General features: G+C 42.4%; 3 protein-coding genes across 6 annotated transcripts in view; 1 reads left to right on the top strand and 2 right to left on the bottom strand.

The window, feature by feature from the left end:
- The window catches only part of ncoa2 (nuclear receptor coactivator 2), a 56,596-nt gene extending 44,039 nt beyond the window's left edge, over window positions 1-12,557 (bottom strand). The window contains exon 1 of one of the 4 annotated variants that reach the window (XM_035141940.2): window positions 12,353-12,557. The gene's annotated coding sequence lies outside the window, so the exon portion shown is untranslated. Of the gene's footprint in view, window positions 1-11,476; window positions 12,028-12,075; window positions 12,323-12,352 lie in introns of those variants that run through there. The other 3 variants (XM_035141939.2, XM_035141942.2, XM_035141941.2) reach the window with 3 other exon arrangements.
- Window positions 12,558-13,995: 1,438 nt separating this feature from the next.
- tram1 (translocation associated membrane protein 1) lies at window positions 13,996-21,219 on the bottom strand. Its single transcript, XM_035142811.2, has 11 exons — window positions 20,900-21,219; window positions 19,242-19,305; window positions 17,897-18,018; window positions 17,687-17,803; window positions 17,530-17,588; window positions 17,329-17,413; window positions 17,032-17,102; window positions 16,786-16,890; window positions 16,558-16,701; window positions 15,936-16,087; window positions 13,996-15,350 (listed from the first exon to the last, which is right to left on the bottom strand). The coding sequence occupies exons 1-11, from the start codon at window positions 21,020-21,022 to the stop codon at window positions 15,280-15,282; spliced, it is 1,113 nt and encodes a 370-aa protein (XP_034998702.1). The 5' UTR covers window positions 21,023-21,219; the 3' UTR covers window positions 13,996-15,279.
- Window positions 21,220-21,313: 94 nt separating this feature from the next.
- Window positions 21,314-25,295, top strand: xkr9 (XK, Kell blood group complex subunit-related family, member 9). The gene is made up of 4 exons (XM_035142809.2): window positions 21,314-22,551; window positions 23,188-23,618; window positions 23,968-24,182; window positions 24,263-25,295. Exons 2-4 carry the CDS (start codon window positions 23,302-23,304, stop codon window positions 24,889-24,891), a joined length of 1,161 nt encoding a protein of 386 aa, XP_034998700.1. The 5' UTR covers window positions 21,314-22,551; window positions 23,188-23,301; the 3' UTR covers window positions 24,892-25,295.
- Window positions 25,296-27,659: the final 2,364 nt, after the last annotated feature.

The following is a 27,659-nucleotide window of genomic DNA, read 5'->3' as shown; positions in this document are numbered from 1 at the left end:
TACATCTGAATATGCAGGTGAGTTGCAAAAAGCTCCTTTGGGCATTTGGAGGAAGTTTTCAGGAAATGAAAAGAAAGCAAAAGGAACTGGACATGTTTGCTATGTTTAATGTAGAATCAGCTGATGGGCGTGACAACCTACACAAAATTTAAGTTCAACATACGCTGTCTTAATATCTTCGGTGTCTTCTACGTGTGTCTCACCGGGAGATATTTGTTTTTATAATTTTTGCGTCCGACATGTGTCAGAAGCGTCATCAACCCCCCCATGCTCGCGGTGAACCAAGCGCGGGATTCCCTGCTGTGTTCACACATCGAATTCTCCTGAATTTCTACTCACTTTATACAGGCGGATAAAGTCAGCAGGAACTGTGGAGCCACGTACTTGCGTTCACACATGCACCTCCTCCAGAGAAAGTACAGAGGGTCTGCGGAGTTCAGTGCATGAATGAAAGAAGCTCGAGTGAAAGGTTTCGTCACCCAGGCTTGGCTAACAATGCTAATGAGCTGGCTAATCAGGTTCAGACAGGACAACGGGGAGAGAGTAAATGTGCTAGAAATTGACCAAAATGACCAGGTCACGGAGAGGCTAAACACCAATGGAGCCTCTACTGGGTGCCCTCACAACAGCCCACTGATGGCCTCCAATTTAATAAGAATCAAGGCTGATGTCTAATGCCCTAATGAAAACACTTGGCCTTATGGCTCTAGTCACACCAAGGTCTGGTCAAGATTGCCCTCCTAACCAATAATCAATAGATGTTTGTGGTGGGGGCTGGGTTTGGGTGGTGCGTGGTAAATAACACTATTAGATTAATCAACCAAGAAAATAATTCCTCATGTGTAATCTGGGACAAGGTAACAAAAATATACGTTTCACCAACAATGGAGCTTGTGACGGATTAAAGGTTGAGAAGTGTTGTTTTATAAGCTGCAGGTTTAAATCCATGAACTGGAAATGGGGGTCAGCGCAATATTGTGGTTGTATGGAGTTTCTCTGAGGGGATGTTAAATGCATGGCTTAAAATGACAACATATCCAGAAAGCACCACATTAAGGCATAGACAGGATCTATAGACAGGCTCAGTCTGAAAATGCCAGACATTAAAAGAACACAAATACAACTCGCTACACGTTAAGTAACAAAATCAATGTTTAAGTAGCAAATAAGAAAACATCTTGGAAGAGCATATTGGTAGGATTCCAAGCATACAGAAGGGAATGGTTGTTGGAATTGTGATGAGTATCAGGTAGTATCTATTTATTTTTCATTATATGTCTCATTCTTCTACATCTTTGACGACTGCGACTTGTTGTATGTGTTTGTGTGGAATCTAAGGTTTTATGCATCTTTTAAATTTAATTGTAGACCCTAGGAATACTAGCTTTGCTTTAGGGCACAGCTAATGGGGATGCTAACAAGTTTGCCTGTAATTCTTGAAAATCTCCATGGCCTTGTTTAACTGACAAAATGAAAGTATCATAACAACTTTGAGGGTTTGTTTCACAAAAACAAAATTAAGAACTGATCTCCATTGACAAGTTGTCTGTGTGCACCAAGTTGGAAAAAATTATTATAAAAAAGGTACAATATTAAATATTTACACGGTTTGGGGTATATTTGATGCATGCCAGACAAATAATAAAAAAAACTTACTATTAGTGTTACATTTTGCATAAATATAGTTAAAAAATATATCAAATATCCAAGTAAATACGCAATACCACACTCATGGTTCAAGAGGACCGTATTGAAAACAATTTAACGAGTGCAATAAAGAACTGAAGCTCATGCTGTTGTGAGCTAAAGCAGACCATTTGTCTTGGTGAGATCAGCGTACACAGAGATCTTCACATAAAACCCTATTACTTATTACACTTTGAAACCCTGCCAGCAGATTTCAATGGGCTTCTCTGATGCAGATGCAACCCGGTGCCAGGTGCACCTACATCTGTTGCTCCAGTAGCGACAGCTAGCTCCGTCAGCTGTGACCTCAGGGACAGTAAACACAAACGTGTAAGAGGCATAATGAGACTGATAAGACTCAGCGTCGTAAAAAGGTGAGTCATAACGACAAGAGAAACCGAATGCGTGTGGAAACCGAAACAGTCCTGCAATGCAGAGCACAAGTGTGAGAGAGGCTGTGGGCAGGAAGAACAATTTGTATGCACAGCTGATTGCAACGTGTTTTTTGAGACAATCTGGAGCTCGTCTTGTGACTGGCCTGCGTGTTAACTGCGTCTCCATTGTGCCTGTGTGTGTCCACCATCTTTTATTGCATGTCACATTTTGTAAGGAATTAGTTCCCGTGGAGCCCTGAGGCTATACAGTGGAAGCAGACTAAGGAGCAGGAGGTGCCATGTTAGAAAGGAGGGGAGGGGAATAGGAGATCAGCTGACACAACTATGTCACTATCAGCCAAAGACTGAGACAATGTGACAGGCCGACGCTCGGGCTCACAGAAAAGTCACAACACTAAAGTCAGACAAATCTGAAAGAAATAATTCAATTTAGATTTAAATTAGGGGGGGGGAGGAGGTCCTCAGTGGTTTTCTGCTACACTGATCGTATAGGGGGGTGACTTTAAACCCCAGCATTACCTGCTTAAAAGCACTGCTGCTCTGACAGTAGAAAATGTAATTGGAGCAGACAGAGCAAAGAGAAAAGTGAAGCAGTCTTCTCTTCCTTCCTCCCTCCCTCCCTCCCTCTGTGATTCTCTCTATTTCAACAGTCCCCTGGTGAAACACTCAGTGAGAGTCAGGTCAGGTAGACCCTGCAACTATTTAACCTCTATTTAGAAAAGCAGGTCACTGACAGTCACTAATAGGAGCTAAATTGTGTTTCTTTACCGATTTTATCACCAACACATATTTAAATGAAATCTGGTAGGATGTAGTTCAATTTTAAAATGTGATATAAAACAACAAAAATGTTTGTCACCTCCTTCAGTGAAGATCACAAGTATGAGCAATCTGTTAAGAATTAGCAACATGATATCAATCTGCAAATACCACATGGATGTGAATGATTATTTTGCACTAACAACAATTGAACTCAGGCACAGGTAGAGTCCATCGCATTGGTGATAAAATAAGAAAGTGCTGGGGATTCATTATCTAAACAGGGTTTCCCTACCATGATAACACTTTTTGTGCAGCATGGAAAATAAATGAATGGAAACGGTATGTACACATATTCATATTTACTTCTTTAAGAATGCAAATAGTTGCAGTGTAGGTTTGGTCTATTACAGAGAGTTGAATTCAGGGTTGTTTATAGCCTTAATATTGCTCGGCTTGCAAGTGTTATTGAGTTAGTCTATTGTGTGTATTTCCAAGTTAATTAGCCTTAAAGTTTAACCTGCAGGAGCTTCTGAAGTTTACAATGCAAGATGTTCTGCTGCCTCAAAAGAAATTAATTAATGGCGAGGGGAAATGAGTTCTTAGCGTCATCCGGCAGAAATGAAACCAAAAATCTCTCAGATTTCTGTCACAGATCAGCTCAAGTGGACAGATGTCTAAAAGGAAAATTAACTGTCAGAGAAAATAATGAGAATGAGACACGACTCAAGGCGCTTCAGTGACATCATTGGGTTATGACTACTACTGCTACTGAGGTTAACTCAGCTGTCTACAAGAGCAAAACGTTTGTCACGTGGCCAAGTGAAGCCAAATATATTGTCAGACGGACATGATAGAACGAGAACATTTCAGTTCAAACCTTTCACAATAAATCAAGTCATTTTGTTGGTGCACAACGTGATCACACGCAAAAATGTGTGTGTGTGTGTGTGCACACCTGTAAACCCCCCAGAAACCCAATGAAGCCACTGCAAAATACTTTGTTTGGATGGATGGCCAGGTGATGATGAGAAGATGAAGAACATGGTGACTTCTAACATTGTAATTCTTCCCCTCCTGCCTTCAAATCCATGTCGGGTTAAAGATCTCCACCCCCACCATGTGTTTTCAAACTAAGACTTGTCAGTGGGCTCCTGTAGCGGAAGCGTCAGTGGAACATCATGGGCTGCCTCTCTTATGCAATTACATGTCCAATGAGTGCCTTTGTTTTGTACTGCAGTGGCAGATGTGAAGGGAAGCGGTTTTGTTTTGACAGCCCACATCTTCAGGTGCCAAAACCACAAATCTCTTGAGCACAGACATGAATAGCAGCAGACTAACAGTCTATGAGGTACAAATATAGGTTATTTAGCCATTCTGTTGAGGGGACAAGGCAATTAATTTATGTAGCAATTCATTACTTGCGTATACAAGTTCTAGACAGACTTATTAAAAAAAGCTTAGTAAGAGTTAACAATGCTACTACTACAGCAAATAGACAGGATTTTTAAAGTCAGAATATTAAGCCCCAGAAACTTTTCACCCTGTTGTTGACCCTCTGGTCCTGAAGCAGTTTAGCCTGTTTTTGCTCAAGTCACGTTTTTACACACCGGGTCCATGTTTAACTGCACCAGTACAAGAGAGTACAAAATGTTTTTGTGCGGTATTAAGTTGTTATGCCATAAATAAATCTAATTTGTTTTTTTTATTATTTATTTCCCCCAAATTAGGAAAAAGCAGAATCTGTTCTTATGAAAACATTTTATTTTGGCAATGAGAATAAGGGGATTTTTATTGAATATCACAACTTAAAGATATATTAAGTAATTTTCCTATTATTTATCTTTTAACTTACTAACAGGCTGTGGGGATGGATTCAGACCATATTGAATTTTAAACATTGTCAGTGTAAACAGGAACAGTGGAGAAAGAATGCTTCCTTTCCTACTCTATTAAAAATACATGATCTGCCTTATTTCATCCTATTACTATCAACATAAAAACCAAACCGTAAAAAAAATAAACACAAACATCTTAAACATAGTCTGGGAGGAAAAAATGGATTATGTACAAAGTTAAACAATTTTATATTACGATCGATCTAGGAGATGTCCACAATATCTCTCTCTCTCTCAAGCGAATAGTAAATATTGTGACATTTTAACAATGTACCTACTGTACTCGGTTGACCCTTATGATGTAGATCGCTTGATTGCTGTGCTGATTGGCGGAATGAAATCACACATCTATCACAGGATCTCTTCCATGCGAGACATATTAAAATAACTGAGCATTGATCGTGATTTCGTTTTTTAAAAAAGATTGTGATCAGGATTTTGGGGAGGACTGACCAGCTAATGTCACATCAGTCAAAATAATCTTGTGATGTTTGAATTATGCTTCCATGACTATTAATGTGCTTTGGCTCTTATATGTTGTGCAAGTACGTAGAGGATAGAGTTGTAACTTGCGACGCTTTCTGCCCGATCATCACATAACAAAAACTCAGTGAACATCTAATCAGCACCATCTATTCCACACTCAATTTCAGAAGATTAATTTATCATTTAAATCAGATAATTTTCTGATTGAATCTTTTAGGAGAAATTAATTTGTACAATCTGCCCCATGTTATTGTACATTGATAACTTGTGTAACAACTGTCAGACATAGGACGTCATTTTTTTCACTCAATAAGTGTCCAATTATATGGACTATTGCTAGATTACTTGTTAATGTAGAATAACCTGTTGGTTACGGCTGCATATCCTCCAGGTAACTTAATGAGGAGCTCATTTACATGCACACCGCGCTCTCCACATTTATGGTTCATTGTGGGAGTTAACGGGGCGTGATACGAGCCTCATGAACCTGAGCAACATTTTATGTTCTGCGATTAATAAAGGAAAACAAGTGCTTCACCTGATGGGTTTGTGCTTAATCTGGTCATAATATTAATCTACTGTATGTCCCACTGTAGCAGAAAAACACAGGTCAATTTAGGAGATCCCCTACCCCCACTGAAAGCATTAAAGATAAAGCGAGCAGAACCATATTATAGGTCACCGAAGGAACACTGCTGAGTCAGCAGGGAGCGGGTGACGGAGAGAGAGAGAGAGAGATGGAGAGGGAAAGAGAAATCACGGCGGTCAGAATTTGACCCTCACAATGTGTACAGAAATGAAAAGCCTGAAACTGAATTCCTACATTCCTCTGGCTTTATGACAAGCAAGTGAGAAATGCTGCTGCCCTGCAAGTCATTCCATACTACCTTACAGCCCAGCCGGTGCCTGTGGTGGAGGTGGTGAGCGGATGCCATTTACCTCTGCTCCACCGTATAAGACAGTATTCTACATTTTCCCCAGGACAGATTCACACTGCATATTTTTGGACCACCCACCCGACTCCAGCAGGCAGCTTGCTCAATCCAAGTTTTCTCTCCCTCCCTCGGTGCCAAGGATTCCACCCTGGGCAGTGGGAAAGGTGCCAACCACATGCTAGCACCCTCGCTAGCACCCGATGCCACAAACACATTGTGGCAGAGGGAAAAGGCAATTCACCCACTCACACTCCATAACCTTTATCCACAACTGCATCCAGTCGTGAATCAATTTAGAAAATACCATCTCATATATTTATCATCAACTTCTGTTCTTCTTGAGGTTTGCCTTTGCATAAAGCTCGATATCCACTCTATTAAAATATGTGCTACGTAAGTAATTCATTATTATTTTCGTGTCTTGTATCATTACACATTAGACGACTGTGGAAAGAGCAGAGAGAGCTTAGCTTGTCTTAATGAAACTGTGCTGCTTACGTGTTCAAAAGCGTAACAGTTATTGCATGCACCATATTGTAGAGATAAGCAGCGCCAGCCTCATAACATGAGGAAAAAACCGCTGCAGAAGCATTGTCACACAATCATGTGACCTCTGTTGTCTCCTCTGTCCAAGCCAAACTGTCTAAGGGCACCTTCTTAGCATTGAGCAGTAGACACCACAATATCATTTAGCTTGGGAGATCAATATGCACTTTGCTGTGGCTGACCTACATCAGTAGAGGAGTGTGGCCTGTCGAAATCATTGGATTGCCTGTGAGACTCAAGATCCTTGGAGCCCTGCTGGACTCTCCATGGGGGCAGAGGATGAGGCAGCCAATGGTGTGATGTTACAAATCTCAGTTTGAAAGCATATTACATATTTAAATAATCCTCAAATGGCGAGCCTTAACACAAACTGCCTGCTATGGGCAATTACCCTGCCAGGAAAATGATCACAGACAAGTCAAGGACACTTCAACCGTGCATTTGTTTGCCAATTTATAGAAGCGCCTGAATGTTCTTACACATTACTTTTGAGAGGTGGACTCCACCAAGGCTATTCATCATAGATTAGACTTCTTGAGGGAGAAAAAACTGAGTATGTAAACTACAGGTGAAAGTTATTCCAAGAGGAAACTTGTGCTTAATATTATCATAAAACAACTGCAATGTCATCGGCCACTGAAAGTCTTCTCCTCATTGTTGAATCTTCAACTCTGTTCTGACAAGCAATCTACTTGAAACATTTCTGTAAAACACCAAAACCATTTTCAGACACGAAAATGTCCGTACAATTGTGTCCAGAGTCCGACCTTTTCCAGAGATTGGCTTCCACATATAATGAACGCAGCGAGAGAGTGTCCGCAGTCAGACGCATTGACAACTACAGGGGAAATGTATGGAACATTCAGGTGAGGAGTGGAGCCTGAGTAAAGCAGGAGGCAGGACATGATGTATAAATTCCGCTTCAGAAATCATGTATTTTAATTTAAGCTTTAGTTTTATCGCCAAAAGCTCTCGAATCTCCTAATTTACCAAACTGACATCTTCATTAGCATCTTCTACGTGTATGGCCCCATCTTATTCGTCCCGGTATATTTGTATTTTTACATTTTGCAATCAAGTGCTCACTCACTCGCTGTGAATTCCTCAGACATTTTAAGGAGATTTTACCGGGGGGGCTGGCAGGTAAAGTTTTGGAAAATGTACACAGCAACCGACATTCACATTTTCACATACACCCCCACCCCAAAATATCAGGAAAACGTCCAGAGTTCATTGCATGTCTGAAAGCGGCTATAGAGTCAGTTAAAGATCCTGTGCAAGCTGCTGTTAACAAGACCGGATCTTCTCCGGGCACTGATAGATGGGATGGCTGATTTGAGGTCAGCTAAACAAGACAATGACAACATGCCTCGAAGCAAAGAGGGAGTAAATACTCTCTGCTCCTCCGCTTCCATGTCAGAGCCCTCTCAGCTTTCCATCAAACATCCCTGCCTCAGACCTCTCAAACAGACCTCTCTCCGCTGCCGTCCCCCCACCCTCATCTCTGCCTCTGCTGTAAAAACCTGGCCATTACCCCACAGCTCATCCCTCACGCCTACCCAGGATCTGTCACAGTGCTGTTTCCATGACAACGCAAACGCAGAAACAGCAGGGTGAGATGCCCAGCGAGACAAGGCAAACATATCAGGGGGAGGGCTGCACCATGTCAAGAATATACGGTGGACATTACACAGCATGTGATGGACGGATAACGCAAAGTCGCCCGGGTACAACCAAACTCAAGTGAGAGCCACATGTTTTCTTAAGAGTCGTCTTGTCTTATCTTACTGTATCTTTAAGTCTAGCCTCAATCACTGAAGGTAATTTATGAAATTATAAAAGAAGAAATGTTAATAATTCCAAAGCTTAACTATTTGTCTTGAACATGTCTGACCAGAGTCGAAAGCAAAGCAATAACTCCCTGAATGGAATGTGCAGATTTTAGTAGGGGCAGTAATACTTTGCAACATCCTTATGAGTGCCCAGATTCCTGCCAGCCTCTCAGCGCTGGATGTGGTAATTTGACACTGCTTTTTAAACCAGGAGCGCACGTTTTAAAGAGCCTGTGTACGACTGAGGACCGTGGTGGTGTTCAGGAGGTGGACATGCTCAGCAGTAGAGACAGAGCTGTCATTTTCCAGCCTGGTTCAAATGACTCAACTGAATGTTGTTAGCAAAGAAGATTGAGTGGAAACAAGAGGAGCAGTGTTGTTATTGGTAACACAGGACATGTTCAAAATGGGATTTATGTCGTAATTTTAACAGAAGCATTTCTTACTGCTTTGAGGTGATCTAAATGGACATCTAAATCAGCATTTTGTTGAAAAACTCCAGTAATGAATCTAAAGCACAGAGGGGAGTGTGAATACATTCATTGTGTTCAAATTGACTGATTTGAATGGAGCTTTGGTTACTAACTTGAACCAAGTTTGGCTACTTAAAAAAACCGTATTGCTCTTAATGGACCAGAATTACCTGGGGACTGCATGAGATTAGGATCTCCCTTTCACAGTATGTGCCATAAGATACATTTACATGGATTTGCTCAAAAATTCTGAATCCTGCTGACCCCAAACAGAAAAAGGGGGCTAAAAATATTTCAGAGAATTTAGAGCACGGACGACCTCTGCCATCATTATCTCGGGACGGCCCCAGATTTTGGCTCGAGCTCTTGTTTTGTTGTTTTGTTGAACCAACAGACAAAAAAACAACATGCACATCCATTAGAAAAAAATGTGATGGGTGCTGGTTTAACAAAATATCACTGAAAAAAGAGAAATCTGCACAGAAGCTCCCTGTAAAGGATTTCTTTGATGTTTTGAGCACGACCATCAGTCCCTAACCTCAATTTTAAGTTTCCAATCATAGAGGACAAATGAAACCAGCAAATATTCACAATGCTGGAATCAACAAATTGACAGAAAATGTATGTGTTAACTATTTGCATAAGATACAAAGGATAAAAATTATATTGAATTTTACATTCTAGTGGTCTTAAGTACATAAAACTAAAGCAGTGGCAGCGTGTGCAGTAGAACAAGGTTCAAATGATTACAGTATCACTCAGGTGACGCAACTAAACAGCCTAATCATAGGGCAAAGGCCAGAGATCACCAGATGACAGGTCTGAATCACTGAACGTACTAGTTTGTTTCATGGAAATGGGAACACACGCCGAACATTGAGTGACATTGAAGTTGTGTGAAGGAAACTACGGAGCAATGAGCGAGAAAAGGCAGTTTGCAAGAGAGCGGGAAATGAATGCAGATGAATGGTTCCAGATGAAGTGACAAGCTGGACAATGCTCGGCCACACACTTGTTGATGCAGTAGCTGTAGTTTATGGTGCGGAGAAATACAGGTAATACACGCAGTATAAACTGTGTCAAGTCAATGCGATAAAAAAAAATACAACAGCCTCCAATCAGTTATCCTTGTATAAACATGCACACACGCTCCCATGAATTCCTGGACTGTCTCGTTCCCGACAGTCTTTCTTTGCACGGTTATGTCAAAACGATAAAACTAAACTTTCCAACACAATCTCTCCAGTTACATGATTCTCTAAAGCAGTGTGGTAAGTTTCTACCTTGTAAACAAAACGATTAAAATTTGAGGGAGCAATATAATTATTTACTCTATGAACACATGCTCATGTAGACCAAACTATACTGCCATGTTTTCATTGAAACACTCAAAATTATAAATCCGGTCATTTTAGGAGGATCATATATTTCTCCGCTTGCCCTTTATTCTTATGACAGACAGTTTAATCTCCTGCTGGTCTCAAAAGAAATCATTGTGAGTGAGTTTTGTTACACTGCACATTCAAAAGTCAATAACTTCAGGCACCATGCCCTTGAGATAACGAGCTTCTCAGGCTGGCACATGCACACTGGATTTTAAAAGACAGCAACGCTATTTTTAAACGCTCCAAACCCCTTTAACAGTTTAAGACAAAACGAAAAAACGTGTGATCCTCTTTTATATATCTTCCTACCGGGGAGATCTGACTGAAATCCAGCACATTGCATCCTCACTGGAGGTGGGGGGCAAACCGCAGCTGAACAGCATGTCACGTTAAATCCCATAGCGGCGGCGATGTGACACGAGAAACCCGTGCACCATCAGGTGGGCAGGGTGACGCAACAGACACAGCTCAACTGGTTCCACGGGCTACGTTCCTCCAGCGTCGCCGAGGAGGAGGAGGAGGAGGACCGCTGAAATGGCGCAAGCTTGTCTGCCTTGTATAGTCCCGGAGCAGTCAAGCAAGAGAGGCTTCAGGGAGCAGGGCAGTGCGCTCCCAAAAACACCAGGCAACCCCCACTGAGCTGCATTCCTCCATACTGCATCAGCACCTTGCGTTTTTCACCCACCAGCCAATGCATTGGGTCCCAAACATGTCCACAGTGATGCATGCATGCGTGCATTGCCACATGATTAATTCAAATGTGGATTTAAGACACATGCAGGGTCTTGGAAGGAGCAAATGCAACAACAAGCTGCAAGCACCCTGCAGACCTCCTCCTCCTCCTCCTCCTCCTCCCCCCGACTCTGAGCGCACAACCCCGCACAACTTTCTGAGCACTTTCCCCAAATGTTTTGAAAACTGCTGGTTCGAGTGCTGCAAGCTCCTCTGCGGACGAACACAGCAGCGGGGCAACATGGACCCCGCACAGTAAACAACCAGAGCACCAGTAGTTCGGCAGGAAAGAAAAAGCGAGCGTGCTCCCTGCATCCTGAGCGACTACGCAGACATTCGGTCAACTTACCCCGGGGTTCGCGGCTTGAGGAGGGGGGGCGGCCATGAAGCACAACACGCAGGGGTGAACATCCAGCTCGCACACACACACGGCGGAGGGAGAAGTGTCCCCCGGTCCTGACTCACTCTTATAGCCCTGACAACCACGCTCACACGGCCACATTAGCCCGCAGCTACACGGCTAGCATGCTAACGACGTGCCCCCCTCCTCCTCCTCCTCCTCCTCTGTCGCTGCTGCTGCTACACTGGCGAACTTCGCCCGGTGTTGTGCGCACCGTCACCCGCTCACTCAGCACACAATAAAACACACTGACACGGGGAAGTACCGCGGACGCACTGTTTCCCTCCGTACCCGCGGGTAAATAAATAAAAAAGTGCCCGTAAACACCGCTGTCCGAGCGGAGTTTGCTGCAGAAAGCACCGCTGACACAGGCTTAGCCGAGGGAAGCTAGCGGTTGCTAACGAGCTAGCGCCGAGGCGAGCGAGAGGAGCCCCGTGCCAGACGAGACTCAGCCGAGATTGAGGAGCTCGCAGGCGGATTTCACAACCAAAACAGCCCGGCCCCCGTGTCCCCCCCACAGCGTCTCGCCGCGGCGTGTGGCTACTCACCTTTTAATACTGTCGGCCCGTGTCCTCGCGGTTTAAATCCCCTCTACCCGACGCGGCTCTGACCTTCGCGGCGGCGGAGCAACATTTCTGCTGGCTAACTGTGCCGCCATGTTTCTCTCCCTGCGCTGCAAACCCAACACTGAGTGTGTGTTTATCTGGCTGCTGCTATCCTCCCCCACACCAAACCACATCACGGGGCTCCGGCAGCGGCGCTATCAGCTCACTCACCGCCGGGGCTTCCGTGAGCAAAACCCACCCCCTCCCCGCGGCGATTTACCTGTCAGGAGCCCGCGGACCCGACTCCGCAGCACCGGGGGTTTCATCCGTGTTTACTGCTGACAGCCTCCGGACAGTCGCTTCGGAAACACCGCGGTGTCCACGAGTGGCTGCGATGGTGTTTAAAACGCGTGTTGTGGTTTTTAAAATGTGGTCAAACTGTGGCACCCCCTCCCTCCGACACTGGGTTTCTGATTAGATTCAAAAACATGTCAAGTGCTGGATCAGCACATCTGCACCAGTGTGATCCGACACATGTGTGAATGTAAGGTAATAAATAACATGTGCAAATAAAACTTGAATATTTATATTTATCATTTGCAATTTTTTTAATTTGAATTGTTTGTATCCCTGTTTAGTTCGAGATTCTATCGTTTTATTTAATTTATTTCTATTTATTTGGTGCTTTTGCTTAGTTTTTAGATTCTGGTGTTGGGTTTCATTGCTACTACTTAGTAGAATTAGCTCCTCATGTGTTGGAATGACAACAATTCTTCATGAATCTTGAATCTTCTATTTAAAACAATGGCTAGAAATAAAAAAGGCTGGTGGAGTGAATGTACTTCCTTTTATCACACCACTTAAATTACATTGCAATCCAGATAATTTGATACAACATTAACTAACAACCAGTGAGATATATATTTTTTTTTATTAAACCTAATTTCACGTCATTGTGTTGCTATTTTATACTAAAAATGATTGACAAACTTTGTAAATACAACAAACAACTGTGTTCCACTTTATTCTGGTCAAAACGTCAACCAGCAGACAGGCGTGTTCTCCGCAGCAAATCCTGTGCAACTCCACCATCGTGTGGTTGAAAGGTGAAACATCAACACGTAATATGCTTTTTGAAAAGTGATCCTTTCTGATCTGTCAGTTCAGATTTTATCATAGTAGAATTTACCACAGTCAAATATGGACTGTCACTCTCAAAACAGAGACCTTTTTTGTATTCTGCCTCAGGGATATTTAAACATTCACAATAAGATTTACAGTTTGTGTAATTTCATGATCTAATTTCAATATTTTTAGAGTATATGTTAGACACATCAAATTTGACTTTTTAGAGCCAAACTAATAACCCCCACAACAATAATGTGTAAAATTCGTATATTTCTTGCAGATTGAATGGTTTTGAAACACAATGTAGACGTTTACAGAGTTTACATTTAAAACACAGTAAAAAGAATAGAATTTGGTGGAATGATCAGACAAGCTCCACCAATTTTAAAAAGAACATTTTATAGAATGTCTTTTCAATTAGATGTTTTATTCTTCGTCCACTGCATAAACCTGTAATTGCACAACGTACTTTTCAGTTTTTATGCCTGTGAAGCACTTTGTAAACCTGTTTCTTTGAAAATTACTGTACAAATCAAATTTATTAAGATTATTATTTTTCTGTTAAAATTTGATTGACAATGGTTAGTGTGCAGGAGGAACCAGTGACCTCTGTGTGTAAGATCCTTCACTAAGCCTTCTGCTTGTCTTTACAGCCATAGCACTAGCAATGACAGGTCACATAATCATTATTCTCCTTTTGCATGACTATCATTTTAAATGAATGCGATACTACAAAATATCTGACGAGTGAAATACATTCGACAACTAAAAAAGCCAAATAAGAACTCCGGTTTCTTCAATAAAACCATTTATTCCGTTGAAGGATAGACAAACCCCCAGGACATTTACTAAAAGCAGTAAATGGGTTTATTCTTTAGAATAAGCCGGCGTTACCTAGGTGATTGATTCTTACACTACAGCTGCGCTCCATAAATCCATTTTATGGCATGTGAAGTAAAAAGGCATTTGTCAACAGTCAACCAGGCTCATTTGGCACAGTCCATAGAAGAGCAGGGTTAGAGCCAAACATCCCAGTCCATGTTTTTTATTTTAAACAAATCATTCTAATTCAATAAGGTGGTCAAAGAAAAACAAGAAACCCATTTTCACTTACACGACAAATGAAGAGGGACATACAAGGTTCAATCACACTGACAAAAGGGATGTTTCGCCTGATTTTGTCTTTTCCATCTCAAGTAAAATGATCTTATTTCACTCAAAAAGCTAAGACATGAGGTGTGTTTATTCACAAACAGCATCAAGGAGGGACTGTGATAGATTCAGCTTCATTTCATGATTACAAAAAAACTGTTCCTAACTCCCATTATTGAACACTGCGTCAACTCAGAGTATTAGAGGGCGATGTCTCCGCTTTTCCTTGTTTGCGTTTCCTATTCATGAGGATATTCTACCTCGGTTTCCATATAAAGTGTGTTGGTGACTGACAAAGTGAAAACACTGTAAAAATGCCTCGCTGAGTGGGTTTGAACAGTCTGAGGTGTGAACGCGTTTGTATCCTAAAGATTATAACACGACTGTTTACAACCTCCTGTCATATAAAAAAAAAAAAAGAATGAATTTCCTTAACTGCAAAAACATGATTTGGTGAAAAAGAAGAGGAGCTGAGCTAGAAAATATAAATGTGTGGAAAAACAGAAATAAAGCACAAGCTGCAATACATAGTATTTAGGGAAAGCATGGTCTGACCCGGGAGGAACACGAAACACTGAAGTCATCATTCCTGAACTTTTTAAAATTTACACACCCTGTACAACACAATCTGTATCAATAGGCACTTCTTAAATAACGGTATTTTTTTCCCATAGTTTATTTTTTTGAAATTAGTTTTCTTCTCATTGGAAATGGCACAGCAGAGCAATGATTTTCAAAATCAAGGCGTGCTGGACGACTGGCGGCGAGCAAAGCTAGATGCATTCGGGCCCTTGGAAGTCCAGCTGGGAGGGCAGACCCCGCGTGGGAGCAGAAAAACGCGAATGATGGCGGAGGAGTGGAGGATCCGCCGGTTGGCCACAGACACGGAGGCACGGGGAGCGATGGGATTAGCTGAGAGGAATGTGTTTATGAAGACTTCTCCTTTCTTGCTCTTGGTGAATCAGCTGCATGGGAGTTCACTCCATTTACTCCATTGGCTGAAACAAAGAAGACATATAGGTAAGTGCCATGTAAAGAGTGGGTAACAGTGAACATTATGCATTTAACATGGTGTTTCATGAGAAGAGGAGAAAGTATGGATTGTATTCATCTTGTATTTTCCCCTGTCTGTTTGTTTGTGAGCAGAATTACACAAAAACCTCTAAACAGATTTGCACGAAACCTGGGTAGAGAGATGCATTATGGGTCAGGGAAGAACCCATTCACTTTTGGAGCAGAAGAGGAGGATCCAGGATTTTTTTTTCACCCTCTTCCAACATTGCAAGAATGTGTTTCTTGACATTTTCGCCAATTTCCCAGGGAATAATTCATGGATCCAGATGAAAATATCTGATATTTATGAGTGTGTGCAATTTGGCGCAGCTTGATGGTACGTGCTCCACTGAGTGCCATTCTAGTTATGTCATATTTTAAGTATTTGAATATTTGGTGGTATCTTCAGTTTTTTAAATCTCATATGTGTTTGTTTGTCCATTTCATTGAAGCAGTGTGTGTGTGTGTGAGTGTTTTCTTATTACTCAGGAAAGATGAAGAATTCTTCATAAAGACGTTAACTGCCTCACCTTTGTCTTTCTTTGATTTGCTCTTGGCTGGAACTTGTTTCTTTTTCAAGGTCTGAACCTGAGCGTGCTCTCTCCACCGGCGCAGCTGGAAGTTGATAAATTTCCACATCATGAAGGCCTGAGTGAGGCAGATGGCGGCCAGAACAGTTATCCTATTAGAGAGAGGAAACAGTAAGTCACAAGGTCATTAAAAATATGTGCAGGTGGAGTGATACAGTTTAGTTGAGTTCTTTTTTTAAGTGTTGTTTGGTAGATTTCTTTCCCATAAGTTGTGTGTAGAAACAATTTTCTCACGTCTCTTTCACAAGAGGTGTTATAGTTGCATTTCATTCTAATTTACCATAACTTGTGTTGGTGAACAACTCTCTTCCTCTTCTATAAGGAAGTTATTTCTGTATGTTGAACCTCAGGGCTACGTGAAGCCTGGAGATAAGCTGTTCCATTATTCAGTAAGCCGCAAACCAGATAATCTTGATAATGCTATAACAGCAATGGAGCAGATATGTTTTAGGGTCAATGAACTACAACATTTAAAAAAGGCAAATTTTTAGGCCAGTAACATCCACATAAGCTGGCCTTTTTCTCAAATAAATGTTTGTATTCTCTTCTCAGACACACTCACCGCACAAAGAGAACATTGAAGTTTCCCGCTGCCAAATCGAAGCCCTGATTCTCGGCGTTGGCGAGGCCGAAGCCCACGGTGAGGACGGACAGGGTCAGGGTGAGCAGCCGCGCAAGGACAAAGAGCACGGCCCACATGGTGAAACTGGAAGATGAGAGGTGATGCAATCATGACTTCTCACTATCGGTAAACCTTAACAGTTATAAAACAAACAAACTGTGGACTCACCCCAGTTGTCTGTTCTCGTTGCTGAAGTAGATCAAGCGGGAAATGTGGAAGAGCAGCTCCACACAGTAGTGCAACACCAGCAGGACGAGACACAGGCGGTTTAGACTGAAAGACGCGAGAAGACACTTTGTTACAACAGACAGGGAGACATGGCTGGAGAGCTACTTTCCCCCGAAGGGCAGAAATTACACATGTTACACACAATCACACACGTAATGTGAGGCTTTCTGCAACAGCAGCACTTACTTCAGAATGTAGGCGCCTGCAATGTGGACCAGGTACAGGAAGATGTACACAAGCTGGCGCGGAATATCCTCCTAAACGGTAAACACAGAGGAAGACAGGGCTAAATATTTACAGCAGCGCGGCTCGACACGTAGAATTAGGCAAAAGGAGTTTGAGTCACTGAAACAATACAACATAATCAAGGAAGTCCAACAGGAAGTCGCCTCAGGGTCCACATAGAAGCTGCAGTAATGTCACGCTATTCCAAAATGATACATACACACACACACACACACACACACACACACAGACACTTACCTTCTTTGTCTTTTGGAAGTACAGTTCAGGCAGAGAGTGTAACCAGTAACCCAGCTGACAGATAAAGTAGAATTTCATCTGGAATCTGAATAAATCAAATCAAAAGTAATAAGTTAAACAGTCAAACATGAAGTTCTTGTAAAATAATCAACAACATAACAAGCTCCAACACTGCCGGTCACGGAGAATATGCCTACGTACGGCATCAGTGTGTGGGGATATCCCTCCCACAGGGTGACTGGACTGGACAGGAAGTTTTCCTGAGAACAAACAGGCATTTCATTTTCAATTCATCCACAGTTTCAGGGCTCATTTCATTTGCATATAAAAGCAATGGCCACGTAGCTACTGTACGTACAGAGAGGAGGATGCTCATGCCCCAGCCGAAGGAGAAACAGTAGAAAGCGCTGAGCTGGCCCGACTCATTGAACTTGCTGTGCTTGGTTTTGGAGAAGTGCTTCTTCCTGTTTAGTTTCTGCAAAGATGAACGAAATGAAACAATGCCATGGAACTGTTCCATGAGATTAAAAGTCAGTGCATTAAAGTGTGTGTGTGTGTCCGGACTTACATCCAGCACATACTCCTGGATGATGGCGTGCATAATGATGCCCACCAGCATGTAGAAGAAGATGGTGGCCAAGTCCTTGATGCCATGGTGGAAGTGGTTCACGGCCGTCTCCTCTGGGCCCTCTGCAGCGTCACACACATACAAAGTATGTAAGTAATGCAAAATATGTAAGTAATGCAAAGTCATCATGATAAACAATACTTCCGCTGGGTTTTAGTCTGCATGTGTGGCTATTATCAGTTAGCAGGATTACGCAAAAACCTTTAGACAGATAACCACAAAACTTGGTGGAAGGAGACATACAATTTTGGTGCAGATCGAAATTTGGGGGTGGATCCAGGAATGCTTTTGGATCTTGATGAAAACTTATCATACATGTTTAGGGGGCTAATATATTTATGAGTTTGTGCAATTTGGTGCAGATCCAAATAAAAATCTGGATCTAGTGATGTTAAATGTAGTTTGAAAAAGGGGACTGTTGGACCATGGTGGAGATGGTTTGGAGATGTGATCCATTCATATCATAACATCCAATTTATCCATTTCATGCAAATTCCTGACTCACCATCTGTCTAGCCACTTTAATTCAACTGAATCAAGTGATTCACAAGTTTAATCATCTGAAACCCTGAGATGGTCTGTGTTTGGACAAGCGAGTCTCGACTGTGCAGTATCCAACCAACACACAGAAACGTCCTCTGTCGCAAACCTGCAATTTCATATTTGTGAAACCCTGAATAATGTGATTATTTGTGGCACAGACGTAGACGATACGTGAGCAAATAGTTTGAGCGAAGGTTGCAGCTGGAGGTTTATACAACCGTATAAAGAAATCAATTCAATCAATTTGTAAAAGTCAGCACAGAAAGAAAAAGACGCAGCACTGGATTTTTTCACAGAGGAGAGATTTAGCTGCTGTGTGTTATTTGTTTTATTAGATACAGGTTGTAAATAAATTACAGAGCCAGGTAAGTGGCAAGGTCCCTCAGATAAGAACCGAATCACCAGCTTGCAGCTCTCAGAGGTCCAGTCTCCAAAGGAAATTTATAACCTTGAAATGAGAAGGACTTGAATCGAGAGGCCTATATTACACCTTAACCCAAATTTGCCCGGCGCAACCTTGCCACAAGAGAACTTTATAAATCAGGCGAACTAAATTTAGCTCCGGAGGGAAAAAAAAGGAGCTCTCAAATGGGTTTGTGTAAGGCCACGCAAGTACCGCTCTAGAATCCAAATGAGAGGCTTCCAGCAGGACGACGCTGACATAACGCTGCATTACGTGTTAAAGCCAAAACCTTGAACCCAATCCCACAACATCCAAGTCTCAATTTAACCTTTAACTTACCGGTTGTAGATATGGTGACATTGTACTGGACAGTTATGAACAGCACGGCAAACTTCGAGGTGACCTGTGGATGTAAAAAAAAAGGTTGAACATGCACATGTGTGACATTCAACATACAGGTTCATTTTATTTACATGCACTAAGGCGACATATTGATTTGAAACTTCTAATTGGTTTTAAAGTCACAGACCATTCTCTTTTAGCAATCTATAATAATAAGATGGTATTGAACAAAAATCACCCAAAACTGAGAGACCGTGTGGGAATATTATAATAACAGAAAAGGGCATTAAAATACTGAAAGAGAATACATTTTAAAAGAATAGCTACTAGAATTCACTATTTTTTTTCGAGAAAATGACATTTGTGATAAATTAATTAGTACTGATAAAATGCACAAACAGGTTTCCAGGGTTACTTTTATTAAAATGCACTCAAACAAGGAGCATTGTATTAATTTGCATATAAAAGGACCCAAAATGACACATTGTTTTTTTTTCAACTTTAAAACCAATTAATCAGTGTTAAAGTAACGGTATGCTTTATTTCAGCAATACATTATTATTATTATTTTGTGCTGGAAATGCACTTTAAACATCCAAAAACTGGCATATAACTGCAATAAAGTGATAAACTAGCACAAACTCACTTTTTATTACGGGTTTTGTGCATTAAATGTGGAACTACTTTTCTAAAGAAATTGTATTTTTTATTTTAACTAATCAATATAATTATGTAGGGAGTATTATAATAGAGGTGCATGGAGAAGAGACAAGAAAAGGGCCACGTGGCTCAGATACACGGTTTTTAAATCAACGCAGAAACAGCTGATTGAGTAAATAAATGGATATTTTGCAATGAAAAAATTAAACAACAGGAGTTTTAATGTGGAAAACAAAAACAGGAAGCAGTTGCAGCTACGTGCGCCTTGACACTTAATGGCGCTGCTTTGCAGTGACGACACCAGGGACCAAACATGGAACAACTCCGAGAGAAAGTGGACCGGAGCGCAGAGACTGATCCGGCCGGGTGGAAGGTGTCGAACCGGGGGACAGAGATGTGTCGAAGCCGCTCTCGGTCTCCGGGGACAACTTTGTGATGAGGATGAGGATGAGGAGGAGGATGATGATGATGACAGCCCCCTCTCTCTCTCTCTCTCTCTCTCCCTCTCTCTCTCTCACTCGTTGTGTGATTGCCACGTAACCCATCGACGCGTAAACTAAAACCAAGTGCAGGCTGTTTGTTGCACAATACTCGAACCCAGCGAAATCGATACCGGGTCGCCCACCTGCCAAATAGTGACACTGTTGCACAGAAGCAACTTTTTGTTTGTTTGATCGAACCCGGCAGAGCGGAGAAATATCGAATTCAGCGCGGGGCTGCAGTCAGGTGGGGAGAGAACCCAACTTCCCACAATGCTTCGGTCCCACCTCAGACACCTCTGGCTCCACTACAGGCTGCAGGGACACGGAGGGGAAACGAGGGGGAGACAGACAAACTTTCGATGCCCGGGAGGAAGTAGTGCGGAATAGACAGCCATGTCAGCCACCAGATGGGTTTGTGACCGGGAGTCCAGCCGAGCTCCAGCAGCCAACCCCCCCGCCACCGTGCACGGTTCAACCCCCCCACCTTGATCCACATGTGTCCGGGGGACTTACCTCAAACATGAGCCCGAGGAGGAACACCATAGCAACGCAGGAAACAATGTCTGCGTGGTTCTGGATGACAAACTCATGGCTCAGCACCGGCGGGCTCTTGTTCGCCTTCTTTCGGATCGCCATGACGCGCACGATGCGGCTCAACTTTTCTCCTTTGCGGGGTTTTAGGCAGCAGCCGCGCAGAGGTGGTCGCTTTCTGTCAGATTGGTGTTTATTATTATCCGTGCGTTCGAGATCGCTCAGAGCTCCCTCCCGATTCCGTCAAGCGCAGGGCCAGGCGAGCGATTGAATGGCGTGTCACTCTTCGCGAGTGGGAGGGTCCAAGGAGAGGGAGACTCGACCCAACGACGCTGCTTTACGCACAGGACGGGTGCCGCTGCTGCCCTCGGTCGCCCCCTACAGGTCTGGAGGTGCCTGTGATACAAGAAATGACGCTCAAAGTGCTTTACATACACTATAGATACAAATAAAAATGTGAATACAAAATAAAACATAAGAACATGTTAGATAGATGGATGGATATATTATTATAGATGTATTTGTCAGGGACATTGATACACATGAATAATGGGGGGGTGGGGGTAATGTAATCACCTCTTGTGAATATGTATTGTTGTTTTTATGTCGACAAACCATCTGATCGAAGGAGAAGTCAAGCCACATATAATCATGATTTCCCCCACTCAGCAAGTTATATTTACTTATTACTGGACAATAATGAAAATGAACAGATCTCTGGTCAAGTACTTTAAGTGTTTGTTTATAAAGCAGCTGCGGCAACAAAGTTTCATAACCAGCAATTAGTCTATGATAGTGTGATTGCAAACTGATAATGGAGTTATGACAGTTCACTTAAGCATAATATAAACTGAAATAATAAGCGCTTCAATTTCTTCAGTTGATGTTGAACTTACATCAAGCATTTGCTTAAACACATATGAATAGGTTGATAGTTTGGGAAATTACATTTCTGATTGACCTCAGTACTTTCAGCAGCATTTAGAAATGCATTAAGGACTGTCAGGACTTATACAGCATATTTAAAATTTAAAAGCGAGACTGTGGTAGAGAAGAGTCTTAAAATCAGTGTCCTGTCTCAGATTACCTAATATTCAGTGCCATAAACTGTTGCTTATTCCAGAACATTGTGGCAGTGAAACAAGTGAAGCACTTCATTAACCAAAGTTTTATTGCTTAAAGTAAAACATGAATAGCTTCTCTTTAAATGTGATCACCAGTGGTACAATATACATGCATTAACTTGTGATTTTTAGAAGTTCACACAATATTTGTCATTTGACAATAATCAGGTACAGTTCAGGTTTCCTGATCTGAGATAAATCGGTTCCAACACCTACTGTAAATACTTTAATTACAGGAAAACCTGCGCAAGTTGTCACGTGATCCGTCCCACCCTCTGTGTCCACAGCAAGCGTGTATTAATGTTTCGTTTCACGGAATGAAGCAACAAAAGAACTCATACCGACAAGGTAGATTATGTAATTGTGTCTTTCCGGTATAACTATGTTGGCTCAGAGTCACTGGGGTGGAGCCTGTCACAAGTTTCAAGCAAAGAGAAAGCAAACAGCTGCATGCTGAGGAGTTTCCCTTTGTGACTGCACACAGCTGCCTACCACGGGGAAAAGATACTGGTAAGTTTGTGCGTGTATATGTGTGAATATCTTTGTAGGACAGCATTTTGTGTGTGATTCAAAATAGTAGGTGTCTAGGTTGTAGTTCCGATTCATTTATAAAGAAGCGTAATAAAAATATAATAAATGGAACTGACACATGCTTATTTAATTCAATTGGGGAGAATATGAATGTCATTTTGAAAGTGTGATATCTTGAATTTGCCTTAAAATGTGTCTCTTAGTAACTCTCATTAACGTTACACTTATATTGAAGCCAGATATGCTCAGGAGACTTCACATGTAGTTATTGTGTAAGAAGTTACAGGACAAATGCAAATAACTTATGTAACTTACTTATGTATTCAGAATGGGCAAGGCAAGATTTGGAGCATTTTTATTGTTTTCTGCTGATAACATTTTCTATTGCACACGAACAGTAAGTGTGTCAAGTATCAGGACTCCGTATAATAAAGTGTTTATTACATTAGGTCAAAGGGCAGTAGAATATGACATAGCAGCAGCTGACTGCAGTCACGCTGCATTTTAAAACGTCACCTGTCTTTTCGCAAACTTTTGCTTTACCTTGTTGTAAATCTGCATGCGAGGTTTGTGAGTGGTACTTACAGATTTTTATCTCGTGTGTTGCTTCCACAGATCGACTGAAATGGCTCCTGAACTCCCAGAGTCCAACAAGAAACAGTCCACAGCAGCTTTTCTCACGAGAGCTCAGAGTTAAATCTCTGGTTGATCTTGCATAGTGACAGCGAAATGCTTGACTCAGACAGTCAGTACACGCGACTGCGATGGCTACTAACCATTGTTGGACTTGTCCTCTATGTGGTGGACATTGGGACAGACGTGGGAATGGCTCTGAGACATTTTGGTGAGAAACAATATGTCTGGGCTGGACTGACTCTCCTGTTTGTTCTGGCTGGACTGCTGGTGAGCCAGATCTTCAGCTTTGCCTGGTACAGGGACGACATGAAGGACGGGCTGACAAACCCAGACGGCAGAGGAACCGTGGCAGGCATGTCAACTGGTGAACTTGTTGTCCTGCACATATTTGGCATGGGAGTTGTCTCCAGGTATGGAATGATGCCACTGACTGTGATAAGAGCGCTGCAGCCTCAGAAGGCCCTGATCCCTCCTGTCATATCTGCATAGTACCACGAGCTGCTCCTTTAGGCTGCAAGAAGAAATGTCTGCATGTGGTGACTCAAAATGTTCGGCATGCAACTCCTGCCCAATGGCTTGGTATTGCAATATGTGCAAACTGGAATAACCACATTTAAGCTGCGTTGCATCACATCAGGAGCAAGCCTTACAAATACTGTACATCCCTGTTGCACAGGCAAATGATGAATGAGTGACAAATACAATGTGTGGTTTGCAGAAACCTGTTTGACTGTGTTTTCACTGTGTCACTGTTGCTAGGTATTACCACCTGCTGAAAAAGGGATTTAAAGTAGTTTGGATGACGCCAAAGTGCAGCACGGTGGAGGAGAGGAGGGAGGAGCACCACTCTCTGTTTTGCATGGCTGCTGATCTGAGCATGCTCAAACTGTTTGAGGCTTTCCTGGAGAGTGCCCCCCAGCTCATTCTACAACTCTACATACTGCTGGATCACTGTAAAGGCTCTGTTATGCAGTGTAAGTGAGTTACAATCAAGTCTCTGCATATTCATGAATTTACATTGTCGTTATTCACACCACATGTCCCTTACTTTCAGATTTATGTATCGTCTTTTCCTTCTTCAATATCGCCTGGGCCCTGGTGGACTATCGCCGCTGCCTGCGCAGATCCCTCCCCCTTATCAGGGAGATGCCCTCAGGCCTCCCCACAGCAATCTACCTCCTGTACAAACTTTGCACCATCACCAGCCACATCCTCAGCTACAGCCTCCTCCTCTTACTGAGCTCTTACAGCACCGTGGCCCTCATCCTCCTCTGGCTGCTCATGACAACCTTCACACACCTGCTTCACACCAACTTCTGCTCATCCAAAGGCCTCGAGCTCCTCTACCAGGCCGTCGTGGGAGTCATCCTCACCTTCACCTTTTTCAACGTCAAAGGACAGGACACAAAAGTGCTCATGACCATCTACTACATTTTCCACGTTCTCATAAACGTTACGGCTCCGGTCTTGCTGGCTCTGTTGAAGCCAGAACAGCAGACTGGCCCGTTTCTGCTGCCAGTCGGTTGTTTGATCGTTGTAGGGTCAGTGCTGGGCCTGGGGAGCCTCATACTGTACTACGCCTACCTGCATCCCAGGGGGAAGTGGCGCGAGGCAGATGAGGTGGACGGTCTGGGGAACGAAACTGAGAGCATGAGAAGAATGAGGAACTTTTTACATCCCTGAAAAAGTACTTTCATTCAAAGTTGTACAGAGGAGAGATATGCACTTACTATAAATCTGAACCTCTGACAGAAAGGAAATAGAATATCATCTCCATATTGTGCTTATATTTATTAAATATTCACATAGTCAACACTTATCCTCGCCCACCATTATCCACTCTGGGATTTAGTTAGCGTTTTTATTACCAGTACAAAAAGCTAGCCATTTATTTAAGTTATTAGTATTTAATAGTTAATTGTTGTAATTAATATATAGAGAGTTTTATTTAGTCCTGCTTGCATAAAATATATGTCAACAACATTTTTTTGGGGCGACTGGAATAGTCACCTTATATTATACTTAAATATATTACGTGTCAATGTGACACAAACATTTCATTGATATAAGATTGGAAGCAAAAAAAAAAAAAAGGCAAAAATTAGTTTTCTCATTTTTTTGTGTTAAATAAATTATGTGTGATGTACAAAAAACAAAAACATAAATTATTTTGTATTCTTATGTGTTTGTCATATTTTTTATCTTTCTTGTTGAAAAACCTTTTACAACTCAGTGACTCAACACTTGTTCTCCTCTGATTTCATGTCTCAGCTGAAAGTTATTTTGTGGGTAAGGACAAAAATGCTCCTGCAACACAATGTTAAACACAGGGTGGCGTCATTGTCTAGGTTGACTTCTCTTAGTGAGGTCCAGCACTGCTCTGGGCCGACACGAACAAAACATGAAGAGTATATAGTTAAAAAATATATAAACATATGTTCTCTCTTATATTGTATTATATTATTATATATTATTATTATATATCGTATTTGGATATAATCTAATAACAATTTACACTTTAATCTTTAAATTCGAACTGTAACTGCATGACTGATGTGGTTCCTTAAATTTCATTGTTTTTGACCCCAAACAATTGATGTTCTTGCTCTTTTTCTGCCTCCTTTCATCTATTGTTTCTATGTCTCTTTATCCCAATGTCCCAACATATCTCCTGTTCAAAGTGGATGTCTGACCATCACCACTGATCCTGAATTATAAATCCTGCTTCCTCACCTATAATCCCTATAAACACCAAGGTGGCAACTAAACATTTCCCGCTCACCTCAGAAATGATAAACACAGGGGCCACGGATGAGCTAACTAGTAACAACAAACCAGTGCGAATTTTGTTTTGACTACCAGCTAAATATTGTGTGAGTCAACCCCTTGAGCTGAGGACGCTGTTTCTTCCTGGCTGGGACGTCAGTTGTGTGGGTGGGAGGTTTGGACGCGATCTCCATGGCCCAGTGTGAGCTCACCTGGGAGGAACGCTGACAAACCGCAGGCTCCGCCGAGCAACGATGCTTCTCGGCTCCCAAATAAATCCCAGCCATTTCCCCAACCTCTCTTCCTTTCATTCTGGAGCTTTCTGACTTGTTTACTCCGAGGGGCCACTTTAACTCTCATGTGTCAGTTGTGCTCCGTCACAGGCACCCCATAACGTGACAAATGTAAGTGGGGAGTTTGTGTCGGAGAGGAAATGAATCACTGAATTCAGTTTTACTGTGGACAGACTCTAACTCTTTGTGTATTTAAAGTAGGCAGATAGTTGTTCTATACAAATGGCTATACATACACACACAACTTGGACTCAATCCCAAAGTGATGCTAATAGCTCACCTTGACTGGAGGATATTGCACCTGTAGGTGGGACTTGTCATTAAGGATGAAATATAAAGACGTCATCATTTGCATTTCAGATGATAGATGCCCCCCCCCTTCTCCTCTACTGTATATTTCCTTCAGCTCAGTGGACTAATGTGGTGTAAACCTGCCAAAGAGACTTTTTATTGGGAGAAGATGCATGTGTCCTGGGCAGCGTCTCTCCTCCTCTGTCTTCTTCATGCTTTTGTGGAGCCACACATACCTCGCGCTGTGACTCACCTCCGACAGAGCTGCCAGGGCCCATGTCACAAGTCATTGGGATGAAATGTTTTGAGTTAAGCATTACCTCGCTCTCTCTCTAGGAGAAAACAAGCAGAGAGAGAACTCTGGCGTTGACAGGCTCTCTGTGATTTCCACTTCTGGCACTGAGAGCTTATAATACCCAGTAATCTCTGTCTCTGATCTTACTGTAATGCACCTCCAGAAGGGCTGGGGAGCACGGTGAGAATCTGAGAAACAAATAGTAAATCAAAGAGGATGATGTGTGGCACTGCAAGATGAATCTCTGGAGCATGAGGGGCCATGAAAACCGTATCACACACACACGAGAGAGGACAAATGTGCAAGCACAAAGCCACGTAAACTCACACTGCCGTCACTGTCAGCAGCTCGCTTGTGTCTGATTGAATGGCGTTCTGCGTCTACGTAAACAACCCTGACCGCTGACCTCTCTGTAACCAGCACTAGACCTTTCACCAAATCTTATCTTTTTGTTTTCCATCAAGACTTCCTGTAACAGCTATAGTCATGGGGGTTGGGGGGCTGCAGTCCTGGCGTACGCCGTCCCCACAATTTGTACAGACACAATAAACCCAGAGAGGCAGGCTGTTTTTCATTAGGGCTTCAAAGTCCATATAAACCATGATTAATGAAGCCCTGAGATGCTGTATGTCTTTAATTATTATGACTTGACTGCTGCACCAGCGCCTCAGATGCATTAGCAATGTTGGCGATCTGTACACGTCTGCCTGGCTCGTTCTGACATGGCAGCTTCGCCTCATTCCTGGAGAATTCCCCCAATGTGGAGGAGGGGGTTGGGGGGAGTGATAGAAGCCCCCTCTTTGCAG

Source organism: Hippoglossus stenolepis, chromosome 19 (genome assembly GCF_022539355.2).
Source record: "Hippoglossus stenolepis isolate QCI-W04-F060 chromosome 19, HSTE1.2, whole genome shotgun sequence".
Classification (NCBI taxonomy): domain Eukaryota; kingdom Metazoa; phylum Chordata; class Actinopteri; order Pleuronectiformes; family Pleuronectidae; genus Hippoglossus; species Hippoglossus stenolepis.
This window is presented reverse-complemented; position numbering and strand designations above follow the sequence as displayed.